At 41.0% G+C, this 16,499-nt stretch overlaps 1 protein-coding gene across 1 annotated transcript in view; it reads right to left on the bottom strand.

Annotated features, from left to right (window-relative positions):
* The window catches only part of zbbx (zinc finger, B-box domain containing), a 50,922-nt gene extending 35,503 nt beyond the window's left edge, over nucleotides 1-15,419 (bottom strand). Inside the window, exons 1-7 of the mRNA XM_085796667.1 lie at nucleotides 15,285-15,419; nucleotides 13,682-13,827; nucleotides 13,048-13,161; nucleotides 5,687-5,789; nucleotides 4,338-4,389; nucleotides 3,682-3,797; nucleotides 645-740 (exon numbers count right to left, since the gene is read on the bottom strand). Coding sequence (XP_085652793.1) covers nucleotides 645-740; nucleotides 3,682-3,797; nucleotides 4,338-4,389; nucleotides 5,687-5,789; nucleotides 13,048-13,161; nucleotides 13,682-13,746 — 546 coding nt within the window. The 5' untranslated portion in view covers nucleotides 13,747-13,827; nucleotides 15,285-15,419. The remainder of the gene's footprint in view (nucleotides 1-644; nucleotides 741-3,681; nucleotides 3,798-4,337; nucleotides 4,390-5,686; nucleotides 5,790-13,047; nucleotides 13,162-13,681; nucleotides 13,828-15,284) is intronic.
* Between the last annotated feature and the right edge of the window lie 1,080 nt (nucleotides 15,420-16,499).

The raw sequence follows: 16,499 nt of genomic DNA, 5'->3' as shown, positions 1-16,499 counted from the left end.
CAGTTAGATTACTGGATATATTCTGAGCAGAATCTTTATTTTCCATGTTGTGGCTCCAACACAAGTGCGCTTGCTTAATTAAACTCTCTTCCATTGACCTGCTGCCTTGCCTCTCTGTCTTATCTTTGACTGAAGACTGCTGGTGCTGGTCTTGGGTGGACTGTTGCCTGAGGCCTGTTCTCAGTCTCAATGTGAGTGTGTGATTGGGTCTTAGTATGTGATTGGGTCCTATGTATGTGTATGTGTTTGTGTCATCTTTTGTGATCGAGGCATTTGCTAATGAAAGACATTCATTTACAGCGTAGCCTTTCCTTTTTTTCATTGTGTGTGTGTGTGTGTGTGTGTGTGTGTGTGTGTGTGTGTGTGTGCGTGCGTGTGTGTGTGCGCATGCATGTGCGTGCACACAAGGGAGATGGGCTTCAGAAGCAGAGAAGGGGGGGGGGAACGAAAGGTTGAGATAAGTAGATACTGTAGTCAGGGATGCAAGGAATGCAAAAGAAAGAATGAGTGAAGCAGAATGGGATCAGAAGAGATATTATTAAAAGTATCTGTGAAAGAGAAAGACAGACAGAGAGAAACAGACAGAGTGACAAAGACACAGAGAGGAGAGGAGATAGACTTGATGCTCATGGGACCGTGCTCACCTGAATGGTGATCATTCTGTGGAGCTTCAGTGCCCCCTTCTGGTGGAATCTAGCAAAGCAGCCGATGCAGTAGTTTTCTGAGCATTCAGCACAGATCTAGAAAACAGAGAGCACACTGTTAGTGTGTGTCTGTGCGTGTGTGTGTGAATGCGTACTATAGACGTAATGATTTGTGTGGTAATGTGTCGAGTAGGACATTAAAGGAGCGGCTGTCCCATTATCCCATTATTCCCATTCTGGTAAAGTGGTTGTAGTCTTCTGGATGCCACTCTTTGTGCGTGTCCCCCAGGCATGTAACTCCCTGTACTGACAAGCACAGCCTTTAGTCGGACTTGTTAAAGATTTAAACCTAAAGCTGGGTATCACTTCCTCTCCTCTAACCTCAACTTTGCCAAACAAGTTTGACAGGACGGATGAATATTGAAATGGATTCTCTGGCAGGATGCTGCAAGGAGTGTGTATGTGCATCTTGAGTGTGCGTTTGAGTGTGTGTCAGAGAGAGCAAGAGGAGTGCCAGTGTGCACATATACGTGTGTGTATGTTGTGTGGGTGAGCGAGTGAGTGTATGCATCTTAAGGGAGGTCATTATCATTTCTTTCTGTGAGAATCCAGTTATATTAAAGTCCTTGCATCAGCAGGTTGGGGAGACAGGCCTGGACCGGCCGGACGGAGAACACAGGCAACGCTAGGAGGAGTGGAAATAGCAAATGAGAGGCAGGATACAGGGAAGGGATGGTGGGGGTGGGGGTGGGGGGGCCGAGGCGTCTGAAAAATTCAAAAAACAACAAACCGTAAATAAACAGTCATTTATTTGTTTGGTTCCCTTCATTTGGCATGCAGGTTTATTTTTGTTATGGCAAATGGTTTCATCATCAGAACCATGTCAAATTCAGAAAGGATAGTTTAGTCTGCTCTTTGAAGTAACAGTAGAAATGCTATTTGTCTATTTTAGCAGCACTATGATATATTTCTGCTTCTAATGACTTGGAACTTTCCCTGTCGATCCTTTTCTCTGTTTCTCATTCTCTCTGTATTCACCTGTTTATGCATCGATGACTTTATAATGGATCAACAGAAGTCTTACAGTGTGCATTTCTACCAGCTGATTCACCAATTAATTGTTTTTTTAACCATGCCATCTCATCTTCTTCCCCTTTTGGTTGTTTATTATGAATTAGCACATTAGTAACAATGCGTCAATTTGTTTCCTCATATACTGTATATATGCATGTGTGTGTGTGTGTGTGTGTGTGTGTGTGTGTGTGTGTGTGGGTGCAAGTGTACAGCTGCAACATTGCCTTTTAATGGTCCCATAAAGCAGGGCCTCATTTCCCCTCCCAGGCCAGAGGATAAATTACAGCCAAACCCCTGGGACTAGGCATCCCTATCAGACTGCAAGCGGCACATCACTGAGCTCTCCTGTGGCACAGAAATGAGGTCCTTTTTTTTGCCTGGATGACTCTGAAACAACGCACAAAGCTAGGCTTGCAGTGCATGTTGTGCACACGTGGTCTTGATAGAGTCATGGTTTAAAACAAGCCCAGATGTGTATTTGATTGTGTGTTTGTGTGTGTGTGTGTGCTTGTGTGTTAAGTGCAGTTCTAGACATAATGGCAGAGACAGTCATTCATTACAGGGCACAAGGGCTATCCAAAATGTGTGAGTGTGAGGGTTTGTGTGTATTTGCGTGCAAACTTAAGCTATGTGTTTGCCTGGAACAACTATAGGCATTAAACCCATCAATATGTGGCCAAGGGCCCTGGGCACTCCACTGGACAATTCAGCATAATCATAATCAAATGCATTTCCAAGCAAACTGCCATGTTAGATTTTAACACAGTGTGTGTGTTGCACTTAAAATAACTTATACCAAAACAAAGTGGCAGAAAACGGTGGCTGTCAGCTGAATCAGTTCAGTTCCTCCCTGTCCTTCATTATATCTATCAATCTCTGTCTCTCACCCATTTCTCTTTTTCTCTGTCTCGCTGTCTCTCAGAAGCATCAGCTATTCAACACTAAACTCTGCTGGCTTCGCAGTTGGACATAGGATAGGAATTACACACGAGTAGCTGAGGATTTAGAAGGCAGGGATGTGGGAGTGACTGGTCATCAAGCATGCATTACTCAGCTCAGTATGCCATAGTTCACTTCACACACACACTCAGGCTTTTCATTTCTGTCTCTCTCCCTCTTGTTCGCACATACAGTTGCAGGCCACTTTCCCTCCTCCTGAGCAGTAGTGGATGAAGAGTGAGAAACAATAAACAATGGTGCCCTCAGAGGTCTCAAGTATCGATGGATGGATCCAGCTAAACTGTTATCAGTGCAAACACAAACACACGGATAGGCCAACAGATTGGACAGCAGAGCCACAGAGAGACAGAGATGGGGAGGGGAGAGAAAAAGACAGGCAAACATGATGGACAGGGTGTAAAAAGAGGCCGGCAGGCAGGGATATGGCAGGAGGGAAAAGAGAGAGGTAGGCAGGGCGACAGCAAGGTGTTAAAGTGTGAGATAGAGAAAAGGACAGATAAGCACATAATGCAAAGAGAAAGAGGCAAGTAGGATGGGAGACAGCAGGCACCTCGATGAGAAAGGGAGATAACAGCTGATGCAGGAGGAAGTTTAGAAAGAATAGGAAATATAGGAAGAGACATAGGGCAGAGGAACAGATGAACAGATGGACAGTGATGGACAGGAAGAAAAAAAAAAGGGAGAGAAAGAGAGAAAAACACAAAGTAAAAGACTCAGCATTTTAGTTAATGAGTGTAAGTTAAGTTATTTGACTTGTGATGTGTGCAAATGCTTGTGTGTGTGTGTGTGTGTGTGTGCACGCAAGTACCAGTGTGAGGTATGATTTACAAACACCCTTCAAACATTTTATCTTTGAGTTGAGCTGATGAAAATACGGCAAAAGAACGCACCAGCTGAGGTGTACGGTATTACTTTGTCAGATGAAAAGCATCAACATTAGTTATAAGAATTTCAGCCATGAAGTGTTGTTTGTGTGTGTGTCTATGTGTGTTTGTGTGCATACTAGTCCGGCAGTCTTGACTTCACACTGTCCACAGATCGCTCCCCTGAGCCTGTTTTTCCTTGTTGTCCGGACACCAATGCCAGCGGGTGGAGGTGGAGGCGGTGGCTGAGGCAAGGCTAAAAAGAGCAAGTGCACTGTGGTTAAAGGGGATTTTATTTCATATATCTGGCATCCAAAGGCATTTGAATGTCATCATAATGTCTCAAAAAATGCAGTAGCAATGCAGCACTCTTTTTTTGTGGAAAAGCATTACCATTTAACATGTTTGCAGCTCAAGATGGGATTTCCATCCACTGTTATCAAATGTATGTATATCAAATAACTATAAATGCTTTAACTGTTGTTCTTTACATAGTACGATCACATTTTGAAACATGCTGGCTTATTGCCATAGAGTACATGAAGGCAATACCAGGGTGTGCTACTGGTTGTGATTAAGTTGTGTTTTACCTACTGAAGTTATTGTGGGCAAGACACTGAACTGCTACTAGTTCTCAGCGTGGTGCTCTGTAGAGGAACTTGAAATTCAATGTGGAGGGGAGGATTTCACAGTCGTGCATCGAGGACAAACAGTGTCTGAACAGCCATCTACGTGCAGTCTATCTGGTACAGGTAACCCACAGTTTAAGCTTTGGTTGTGATTGTAAGCAACTGACCTGACAGCGATTCATCCTTTAGCACTCGGATCTTCATCTTTCCTGCTGACAGCTGTTGAGGAGACAGGCAGAAACAAATCAGTGGTGGCAGCTGTGTAAGCTCTCACATTTCAAAAACTCTTGCACTGGCTTTTTTTGTTTCTGTTTTTTGTGTACACAGGTGTGAGAAAACTTGGCCCATAAGATTTGTGGGCCCCACTAATATATTATTTTCCCTTTTTTTTTTTTTTTTACATATTATTTCCTTTTTTAATATAAAAACAAACAACATGAATACATGTGAATAAACATGAATACACATAGATTTACAGTTTCATGTGTTTGCCTCTGCCAGCGAGGCAAATTTCACGAAGTTTGGTCATAACTTCCCTTCCTGAATAACAGCTCTGAAGTTATGGCTAAAAAGGTTTCTTGTGAGGTCACAGTGACCTTCACCATTTGACATTCTAATCGGTTCATCCTTGCCTCTAAGTGAGTATTTTTGCTGCATATAAAGAAATTCCCCCCGGGGCATTCGTGATATTGCATTCACAAGACTCTAATCACTTCATCTAGTCCAAATGAATGAAGAATATAAAAAAAAAAAACCCTCAAGGCATTTTTTAGGTTATCACATCCATGAGGCCAAAAACGTGTTCTGTTAGGACCTTGACCTTTGACCATTAACCACCAAAATCTAATCAGTTCATTCTTGAGTGCAAATGGACATTTGTGCCGAATATTGAAGCAGTTCTCCTGAAGAGTTCCCAAGATATTGCAATTACAAGTCCAACACCATTTTTTGGGAGCTCATCGTGACCTTGTCTTTCACCTTTGACCTCCAAAATCTAATCAGATTTTTAATAAACTTCCTCAAGCCATTATTGAGATATTGCGTTCACAAGAATGGGACAGATGAGCATATGAATAACCCAAAATCACAGTGCCTCTGGCCGTGACTACCGCCAGCAAGGAGTTATAAAAACTTGCTTCATAGGGTTCTTCCATATGTTGAGGTGCAAAGTGCAATCTTATCTCAAGTAATACACAGTGCCCTGAAGGAGTGATGTATGTTTAGGTTTTCTATCTACAACCTTCATCAAAACAAGAATTTGGTGATATCTATTACACTGCAGGTAATTCTTAGAAAAAACTTCTCAAAGTGTATGGAAAAGGTTTGAGAACAATTACTGAAAGTGAGTGTCAAGTGGTAATGAGCACCTACGCACATGTATATAAGCAAAGTTAAAAATATAACCATCATCCTAAATAAACAGATTTTAATTGACCACACAAACAGAGTTGTTGGCTTATATACACAGGCAAAGTGAACACATTATACACGGATAATTTCTGCATTTCTCTTGTACCTTTTGGAGTCTGTTCTCTTTGCTCTTCTTGGCGCTGTTTGTTAGAGCATTGCTGGTTAAAGAGCCACATTGTCCAGCCTTCCATCTAATCCCTCCTGAATGCCTAAGCAGACAAAAGGAGACGGTGTTTTGCTTTGGTAATTGAAATTCAACAGTTATGAAATACAATCCCTGTGAAACTCATCTACATTATCAGTTACAGTTTCTAAAATAGAATAAAATGTGTTCAGATCTGTTTCAGTCCTTGTTTTTCTATTTCATGCATGACATACATCCAAATATAGACATTTTTTTGTCATTTTCTGAGACGAGTTCCCAAAAGTTTCAGCCTTACCGTTCACATACCATAGTTTATACAGCATATAAAGCATAGTGGATGGAGGAGACACAATTGTTTTTACATGTCAACATTGTGAAAACCAGAACAAAATCATTCTCAAACTGTATTAAACTTGGAAGAATGACCAACAACTAAGATGCAAGCATCCTGCATTTCCCATAAGGTGAAGGTTGAATAACAGATCCCAGTAGAGAAGGAAGGAATGTCAATGGAAGGAAAAAATGATCAGCACGAGAAAGGTGTAACAGTATGTCATGACTAAATCCTAACTTACTCAGCCTACGTCCATGAAAGCAGTAAGTTTCATCTATCACAACATGGTGCTTGTGTTGTTAAGCAGGGGAAAGCACTTTGCGACTCACCCTTGCACACACACAAGACTTGGGCCAACTTAAACTGTATACTGTAGATAATGGAGGTCTATTGAGCGTCACACAACAGAACGTGAGAGGTTACAGGAATTATACCTACTCAAACATGAATACATAGAGACATAGATGCAGAATCAAATACAAGAACATAATGCAAATGTGCACGCAAATGTGTGCATGTACACATACAATCATGGAGGATGTGCCTGTCAGTTGCAGAAAATGAAGAAGTGGAGAGGAATCCTCATTTAGACAGGAGTTATTCATGCTCATGTTGTTGAATTATTTATGCTATTTATGCTATTGTGATGTCTGGCTGTCTTTGAAAGAAGTTTATTTTGGATTGAGCTGGCAGCCTGTCAAGGCGCAGGAAGTCAGACGCTATGTGTGCATGTGAGTGTGTCTCTGCGTATCTGGGTATGTGTGTGTATATGTGATGCCAAGTGTTGCCAACACCCCTGACACCATTGCTGTGCTGTGCTGACACTGAGGGTGGGCGTCAGGTAATCACCCTGGCGACATCACCTTGGCAACTGGACTGTCGCTAGGGGAGACAGTTGAGGCAAACCCCTGTCGGTGCAGGATGACAGGGTGTCCCCTCAGGACAAGCAACCTGGAGAGATAAAGCGCGTGTGTCTGTTTGTCCGTCTCTGTGGACTTTGCATTAGCAAAGATCCCATTATCTAATCAACACACACTGTATACGAGTGAGTAAACAAACACTTCACAATAATAATGGCTTAAAGTTTAGAAACGTAGAAATACAGAAAAACTCCATATTCGTTCTTTCTCCTATTTACAATCACAGAAATACACACACACACACACACACACACGCACACACGCACACACGCACACACGCACACACGCACACACGCACACACGCACACACGCACACACGCACACACGCACACACACACACACACACACACATTTATATCAAAACCTATAGCACTGGATGAGTACTGAAAACTTTAATCAGTTCAACCAGCTCTTTTCTAACACTTATAATGAACATTAAAGGTTAACCCTGCATGTGTGTGTGTAGATGTGTGTGTGTATATGTGTGTGTGTGTGTGTGTGTGTGTGTGTGTGTGAGAGAGAGAGAGAGAGAGAGAGAGAGAGAGAGAGAGAGAGAGTGCGGTGAGAATAACACACAATGCCCTGACTACACCTGTTACACAGAAAAAAAACAGACACACATACATATTCACACACTACTTTTGCACATTGCTATGCACCTTTCACTGCCTAGTGGATGGATAGCAGATGACAACTTCCGTGTCGCAACTTGCATATTGGAAACAAACATCACAACACCAAATGTCACCTCGTCATTCTTCATCAAATTCAGAGCAGGAGAAACACGATGAGCAATGTTTCACATCAGCTTAGTGCAAGCTTACACTTCTGAATGATGCACAGATATACTGCAATGAAACCTGGCAAACAAACACAAGGACAGTCACTCAATCACCCACACAACTACTGTATCACCACTGTCACCCAAAGCGAGAACTAACAACATATGTGTCCTGCACATACATGTGCACACACACTTTAAAGTCGAAATGCCAAAATAATTGTCATCTTTCAATTGCCTATCTGGTCAAAAAGTGGTTCAAATAGGAAAGAAACTTACCAAAAGGAAAACAGGTTTAGAAACACACATTTCAGTCCAGTACTGTAAGCTGTGTCAGTGTCAGATCACAGACTGAAACAGGTGCCAGAAGGAGCCAAAAGAAATTGTAGATAAATCAGACAACTACACATGCAGTAAAGACAAAAATAGGAATAAAGAAATAAAAGAAAAAGCAAAGGAAGCAAGAAAACGAGAACCTCAACTGTATTTTGAGATAAGGCTAGAGCTAGTGTCTGTAAGCCATGTAGGCCTAAAGACAAAGCTACATTAAATCTGTGGCTCAGCGGGCCAAAACAGAGAATGATGTACTGCGTTTGCCCCAAGCTGCCGGTCTGGCTTTATTATCGCCTGTGCACACTTCACAAACTGATTATACCGCACCTCCTCTCAGCAAACTGAATTTGTTCGCCTATTCTTTGGGTGCGTACATTAGAGGGTGCGAGCGCATCGCAACTCTGAGACAAAGATGAACAATTCATCTACTGTGGGAGCTCTGCAATCTAAGAGACGGGCAGGCATAACTACAGCTTGAAGAGCTACAGGAAGGTTTTTCCAAAGATAACAGTCGCATGTTCCTATGAGCTGGAGACAGGTAACTAAGAAAGCTTTGAGAAAATCCAGGTTACATTATACACCAGAACACCTGATTAACCACCAAACCCCCTAGCCCTGTCTGCTTCTTCCCATGTCAATGAGAAGGAAACTGATGAGAAAGTGTTTCCCCTATTTCATTAGAGGTGTACTAATTAATTGATTCAAAATGTTGAGCTGGGATACACATCTAAAGGACTGCTGCATCGCTACACACAGCTTTCAGATAAAAGACAGGACGGAAGTGCAGCTACATTAATGTGAGGTCCAATCGTAACAGCCTGACAGAACATGTGTATCTCTTTATTCTTAGTATCCAATAATGTAATTTACTCCTTGACTGCTCCTCTTCAGTCCAAGTTTGTGTGTTTCAGCTTCACCACATCTCCTACAAACTTTTCCTCTACCTTCCATCCTCTTCTAACAGACAGCAAATATACAACAAAAACTGATTAAAAATACGGCAGTGTACGAAACCTGAAAAGCAGTAGCTTTACCAATTACCTGATCCATGTCAACTGATTCAAAGGACTTGCTGTGAATGATGTTCCCATTTTCATCTGCACCCAGTAGTCGCACTAGAAGTGAAAATAGGTGATGCCCTACCACAGTACGCTCTCCTTGACAACAGCTCTGCTCAGTCAAGACTGATGAGTGACACCACTGCACATGAAAACACATCACCAGAGCGTTACTAATCAACAATGGCTGATCTGAAAAGAAATGTCAACTAATTTTCTCTTCTACAAAGCAAAGCAAGATTTTGAAAATTAAAAATACTGTATATATTTTTTGCCATCATCATTTTCCGCCCCTCCACATCACACAGAATTCACAATTTCATCTGTTTGGACTTTGTAGCTGAGCCAGCTAAATCTTTCTCCTATACTCCCTTGTGCATGTACACAAATTCCTGGTATATTGTCTCAAGCTGGCTCACACACAAAAGTAACATATTTCTCAAGCTTGTCAAAGATTATACTGTATTACTAAAAAAAAAAAAACTTCAGTCCCCATTGTAGCCTGCAAGGTGTTCAAGGAACTTGTGCAAACACAAATGCCATTATTTATGGAGGTCTTGTATCAAAAATACACACACCGGCAGCGGCACATATGTTGTCATATCTTGGGGCTGGTGGAGCGTATTTCAGTGTGACAGGTAATGCTGTGTTTATGTGCTTATCGTCTGTGCAGCGGCAGCCTGAACAAGACAGCCCTCAACCAGTGCTTATGTATGGCTTCTTAATCAGGGATTGGCCTCCACTGAGAAACAAAGTGTTCATATACAAGGATATCTATACACACACACCTATCTCCAAAACATCAGATACATTAACGCACAAATATACTGTAATCTACAGTGTGTTTGTTTGTGGTAATGTGTGAGTTTGATCCAGTACAGTACAAATGCCTCATGTGGAAAGAGTTCCTCTCATCATACCTCAGCTCTAAATCACCAATACTGTAATTAGCTGTGCTGCCTGTAAATGTGTGTTTGTGTGCATGTGTGTGCGTGTGTGTGTGTACCCTTTTCTGGCTGTTACTACTTGAAGTCTTGAAGTCTGTGTGTAATATATGTACTCTGCTTCTCCCTAAAGCTGTCTCTGAGTTATGTGGTCATATATTGTGATATACGGCCCTATTACACTGTTCTCCATAACTTCACATTGGGTAACACATCTCTGAGTTATTAATGAAATGAGATGAAATGAGATGAAATGAGGTGAACTGGGAATGGAGAATAAAACAATCACATTAATAACCAGTGTTTGTTTTCATTCTGCAAATTAATTTCCTGCTCGCACAGGCTGGGATGCCCCTCAATCTGAATTTGTTGGATAATGGAAGGTACGTACTCTGTAATGAAATAGGGAGAGAAAATAAATGCTAGTGTTTGTGTGTGTGTGTGTGTGAGAGAGAGAGAGACAGAGACAGAGAGAGGGGGAGAGTAAGCTATCCAAACCATTTTAAATTAATGTGAAGATGTGCATATATGATTTTTACCATTTTAATAGTCTTGTACACACAGTAATGGGCCAATACAAATATGTGAAAGCATGTGTTTCTGTGTGTGTGTCTGTGCTCGTGTGTGCAGCCCACAGTGTGTGCAGTTTCAACAGATGTGGTCTTCTGACAGCCAGTTCATCACTTATATACATCTACATCTATCTGCAAAACTCTGTAACAGTGTTTATCACTAAAATAAATGCCTTTTTGCATTCTGCCCACTGTTGATCATCACCCTGGATAAGAGACAAAACATTGACAAAACAGTGATAGAGGGGAAATAGAATGAAATGTTTGGGACTACCAGAAAAGTTTCAGCAGATGCATATAATCAATTTGCACAGTGAAGCAGTTCATTATGTGCAGATCTGACTTTTAAAAGAGGAAAATAAAGCTACCTCCAAACTAATGTGATCATGGCGTGTTCCTACGATCTCATCAAGTTCAGCCGAGACTTACTTGAATAGGAATTCTCCTCAGATGGGAACGAATTTGTATTTCATCTTAATTCATTATTTCATTATAAATGTGGATCTACATCGGATCAAAATGCAAAATCTCACAGAAATTGTAATTTCCAAGATCAGATCAAGTCACAAAGGCACCTCTTGCTACTGTTTTTGTCTTCCTTTTTTCAGATCACAGACAAGTGAAGGTCGGCTGCTTGTGATTTTCTTATTGAACTGCATCTTCGATATAACATACAGTTCATCTGTTGCAAAGACAAACTCTTTGGAACAGCACAGATACCTGGGCTGAACTGTAACTTTCAAAGTATCAGTGGAAAGTCTTCCTGCAATTACTCCGAAGAGCTGTGACATTAAATATCCTGCACATGACAAAGAAATGTAAGACTGTTTAAAAAGATTGTATTACATGAGCTGAACAAAATAATGTCAAGAAGAATACAGTGTGCACATGCAATTTGCAGAGTGATTATGATTGGGAAAAAAGGAAATTAAAACTAAAAATTAATTCTTTGGTCAATACCTTTCATGTTTTTGTATTTGTTAAATGCTTTCCATCTCTACAGTTCACTGATTTTTACTCCTTCATTTTGCTGTTGCCTATTCTTATGTCGTCTACCTGTGTTTAAAAAGTCTTACTATTGTTGTCTTTCATTTCCTTGGTGACATTGTTGGCCACTGATTCCGGTGAATGGAAAATAAGAGTAATGTAGAGTACAAGTTGCGCAGACCAAGTGTCTATAGGGCTCCACTGACCTTTAGAATAGTCAACTACATACTTTATCTATGAGTGGCTTTTTCAATTCTCCGACTGCTCCCTTTTTTCCTTACTTTGACCTTTACAGGTAGAGAAGTCATTGACCTCACTCTCTCTGTCATTTATTCTCCTCCTCCATCTCTCTCTATCTATTACTGTTTTTTTCTTTTCTCACCTTCTCTGTCCCTCTGACAATATCCAATCTCTCCATTAGTCACCTGATCTGTTCCCTCACTGTTTAGCTGTGACAGTCTGGACTGCATAGAGAGTTTGCTGTACAGGATGCCTTGGTGGTTCACCTGGTAGAGTGTGCACCACCAGGTTTAGTCCTTCCTGCAGTGGTCGGGTTCGAAATCCACCCCATGACCTGCTGTTTGTCATCTCCTCATTCTCTAACCAACTTTCCTGTTTCTACTGTATCACACTGTCACTTCAATAAATGCGTAAATGCAAAACTTGCAAAACAAAACAAAAAAGTAAGTCTGCTGTATAGACAATGGTTTTCTTTTTCTTTCAATTGTCTAATCCTTCCCTTTACCTTCTGTAATCCTTCACTTTTCACTCCTCTATTTTCTGTGGGAAAATACTGATTTACTAATTTCTAAGCAGACAGTGACACTGACTGTCTAACACTGACAGTCGCTATGGCCACAATAATGGTAAAATATTAACATAAGCACATCTAAATCAAATATTATGTATGTTGTTTAGGGGAAGTGCACTTTCATGGGAATCAATCATGTAATTCTTGAAAAATCATGCTCTGGGTGCAAGAGCTGGACAGCCAGATAGACTGACAGATGGGCAGATCCACCCTTAGAGCCCTGGCACTGGCTGGATTTACTAAATAAAATCCCACACAAGTCAAACCACAACAAACTAACACCACATGATGGAGTGCAGACAACACAAGGAGCAGTAAAATTACCAGTGCAGTAAGGTGAAACTTGATTCAGGAATACAAATTTCACCCTTCTGTGTTGTTACAGCTGCTGCTGCCCACCCCGCACATTTTAAATCCCCTCTTCTATATTTTTTCTCAACCTGTCTCCTTCTTCTACTGCTTTCCACTGCCGTACTTCCAGTCCCCCCTTCCCACTCAAGTTTGCCCTGTCTCCTGCTCTTCACCTCCCTCCTTTTCTGTTTCCTCCTTTTCTGGTTCACTACCTGTGATACTGATACTCACCCTCTCTCCTCCTTCTCTTTACTCATGCTCCGTTTCAGCTGTTGGAGTTTCTCCTCCATCTCTTTGCTCTCCTGGGCGAGGGATATCGTCTCCATCTGCAGTTCTTGCAAGTTTCTATGGCAACATACACACACACACACACACACACACACACACACACACACACACACACACACACATATAATCAATCAATCAACAATCCATCATACAAATGACCTACTCCATCGAATTGGACAGCCAAGCTCTCATCAATATGTTCAATTCATCTGCTGCACTAGTAGATCCCTGTTGCCATGACTGATCAATACTTTAATCAATTAGTCACTGGATCAGGGCACCACCAAGCTAGGCATCAATTCAGTCAATTACCTGCTGGCAAATGAGAAACTACAGTCGGAGATTGGACTGAGTTTTGCATTGGACATTATGAAGATAACAAATACAATGCACAGAGAACCATCACATTCCAGGTCACAGGGTTTATTTCGCCTGCAACTCTGTCTTGTAAAATGCCCATACACTCTACAGTCAGAATTTAAATAGGCACAGGATGGAAATAGTATGGCAACCAAGTAACCCTAATGGGCTTCTACCAAATGCCTTAAATCACATCATTGATCTCATCTCATCTTACCTGGCATTGAGCTTGATGGATTTAGCCTTGTTGTTAGGAAGCACCACAAAGTCATTTAAATTCATGCTTCTTCTTTCTGAGGGCTCAGGTATTCCTCCAGCGTCCTTTGCTGTGCTTTTTTTTTTTTTTTTTACAAAGAGTCTCTCCTGCAATAAAAAACAACAGTAATGGCATAAAACTGGCTATCATGCTGGGCCAATGCTAAATCACACGACACCATAAATGAATACTGCTGCAATGAAATGAGCAAAATAGCAGGGACAGATTTACTCAAATGTAAAAGAGGCAGTTAAAACAAGCAGTCCTGTGTGTTTAAATTGTATCTGGCAGACTTATGCGTTTGACAAATTTCTGGCAACTCTTTAAAGCAGTAAAACCCAATTACGGAAATTAGCCAGCAAGGCAGATATAATATATTGTTATAATAGCAAGACAGCCACACCTGCTAGCAACTCAGTGAAATGACATTACATGGAGGTGATTAGCGCCCATTCAGTTTAACTTAAGATGGGTAACCTCATAGTCCCTGATATATGCTAAAGAAGTCCATATGAACCTCTTGACCACCAGACCGCCTCAGTGTAGCTGAATTTAAATGAAAAGTCAGCTTGTATGACCTTCTATGATTTGTCACAACAGGAATATTACAGGTGTAAGTAAGAGCATTTAAATGCCCATTGAACCTTCATCAGTTAAGCATTATGTATAAAACCAGGGAAAACTGAGCAGGACAGTCTTGATTATTGTCATTATAATTAATCACACCTTTGATTTCCCTGCCATGACCTGAAATTGTAGTGTAGACATGACAGACAAATGGTGGCATAGTACAGCTTTTAGTTCTCTGACAGCAGCAGCTCATCAAAGCTACAGCTTCAACACTGTGACTTCTGGAGAGGGGGATACACTTTTTATTTGACATTTTTTAACAACATTGAATGATTATACATTATTTTGTTCCTATTTACACCTGTAACTCAGCTCAGATTAGTCAATTTTTGTCCCTTAGCTAGAATAAACGTGGGCTTCTTTGGCTAAACAGGGCTCCAGACTGTTCTTAAATGGGGACATTTTGCCCCTAAAATTTGAGACAGTGCATGTACATTTTTCATCTACTTAAGCGTGTGCAACCAGTAAATTTGACGTTATTCTGTTTGTTTTGTTTTGTTTTTTGCAACACTGGTGAAACATGTAAGGGGAAACTCAAAGAATATGGTATCTGTCATTACAGGTGGCAGATCAATGTGTGTGAGGATCATGTGAGTACAAAGGAAAATGTGAATATTTGTTATTATTTTTAATAATATGTGCGACCCTAAATTTTCTGCTTGCGCTCTTTAAATTGTGAGCTAACACCAAGCGCACATTAAGCTAACATTAGCCAACATTTACGAATGCAAGAGGCCATTTTTTCACAGAGCATTTACTGTAGGAATGAGTCAAATATGTAAAGACTAGACGAGATACTGATTATCTAAAGCTTTCAGGAATTATACAGTAAATTCGACACACAGGAAGTACCTGTGTGAAGCTAGTAACCGTGAAGCTAACTGACATAACGGCAACATAACCGTAAACTTGCACAATGGTTATTGTTACTCACCTTTAAAACTCTCCGTCCACTCTCGTTAGTTTACCAGGCAGTCTGTGGTGAAACAACGGGAGAAACAACCTGTCACTGTCCTGTTCAGTCACGGAATATTTCAATTATTCACGACTTGTTTTTGGAGTTTGTTTGTTGTTGTTTTCTTCTCCGACAGCATGCTCCAGTACCTGAGCTCAATGGAGGAGCTGTGTGTTTGTTGGGTTATCGTTACCAGGACAACCGACGTCCTCTCTCGCGATAGCCCCGCAGCTGGGGGGCGAGTTGACTGGAGACTGCAAGGCCCCGTCCCATTTGGTTACGCACACTTGGCTGAGTGCGCTTGGTTACGCACACACACTTTGGTGACGTTTTGCTGGTGGAACGTACATTTTCATATGGTGTGGAAGCATGTGTTAAGTACATACTTGACAAGTGCAGTCTGTCATCTGAGTGCCATTGTGCACACTACAAGTCAGACACACACACACACACACACACACACACACACACACACACAGCAACAGTTTGCTGCTGAATCACAGTCTCATCCACTCCAAAAGTATGCACAAGATTGAAATGCTAAGTAAAAAAAAAAGAAAGAAAGAAAAACACATGGGGTTAAACAGAGCATGATGCAAAATATTCAGGCTATTATCAATTGAGAGAATTCATAATTATGTGATAACAGGTCATAAAACAGATGTAATAGCCTAAAGACAACAAAACTGAAATTGAAAAATATGAGATAAAATAATATAAAAATATGAGATTAAAAAGTCATAATTATGAGATAGAAAGTCAAAATTCAGTTTATTGAAATTTATTCAGTGGCATTTCCCAAACATGGCTTGTGGCTCCTGGTGATGGCAGACTTCACCACCTGGTGCATTGTGGGATTTATTAGCCAAATACCGCTCCGATGCGGTATTACAGTAACTTGGCTAAAATGCAAATCAAGCGTGCTGCACTTTAGTCTTGGAGACAGGCTACACTAAGTCCATGAACATGCACACCAAGTGCCCAGCGTATAAGTGTGATGGAGTTGTGCATATTGGGACAGGCCCTTTGTTTGGTCGTTGTGGTTTGTTGTCATGAACATTTTCCTTCAACTTCTGAAAAAATACATTATAGTTGGCCTTTGTTTGCTCAGGGAATAAACATTGGATTCAAAGACACCAAGTCCCCTATTGCCTCAGTAATCATGGGCAGCGGGAATTCCCTTCTAATTAAAAT

The sequence above is a fragment of the Trachurus japonicus genome, chromosome 13 (assembly GCF_045865225.1).
Source record: "Trachurus japonicus isolate A0001 chromosome 13, Traja_1.0".
Taxonomy (NCBI): domain Eukaryota; kingdom Metazoa; phylum Chordata; class Actinopteri; order Carangiformes; family Carangidae; genus Trachurus; species Trachurus japonicus.
The sequence above is the reverse complement of the archived record's forward strand: the minus strand, read 5'-3'. Positions and strand labels throughout refer to the sequence as shown.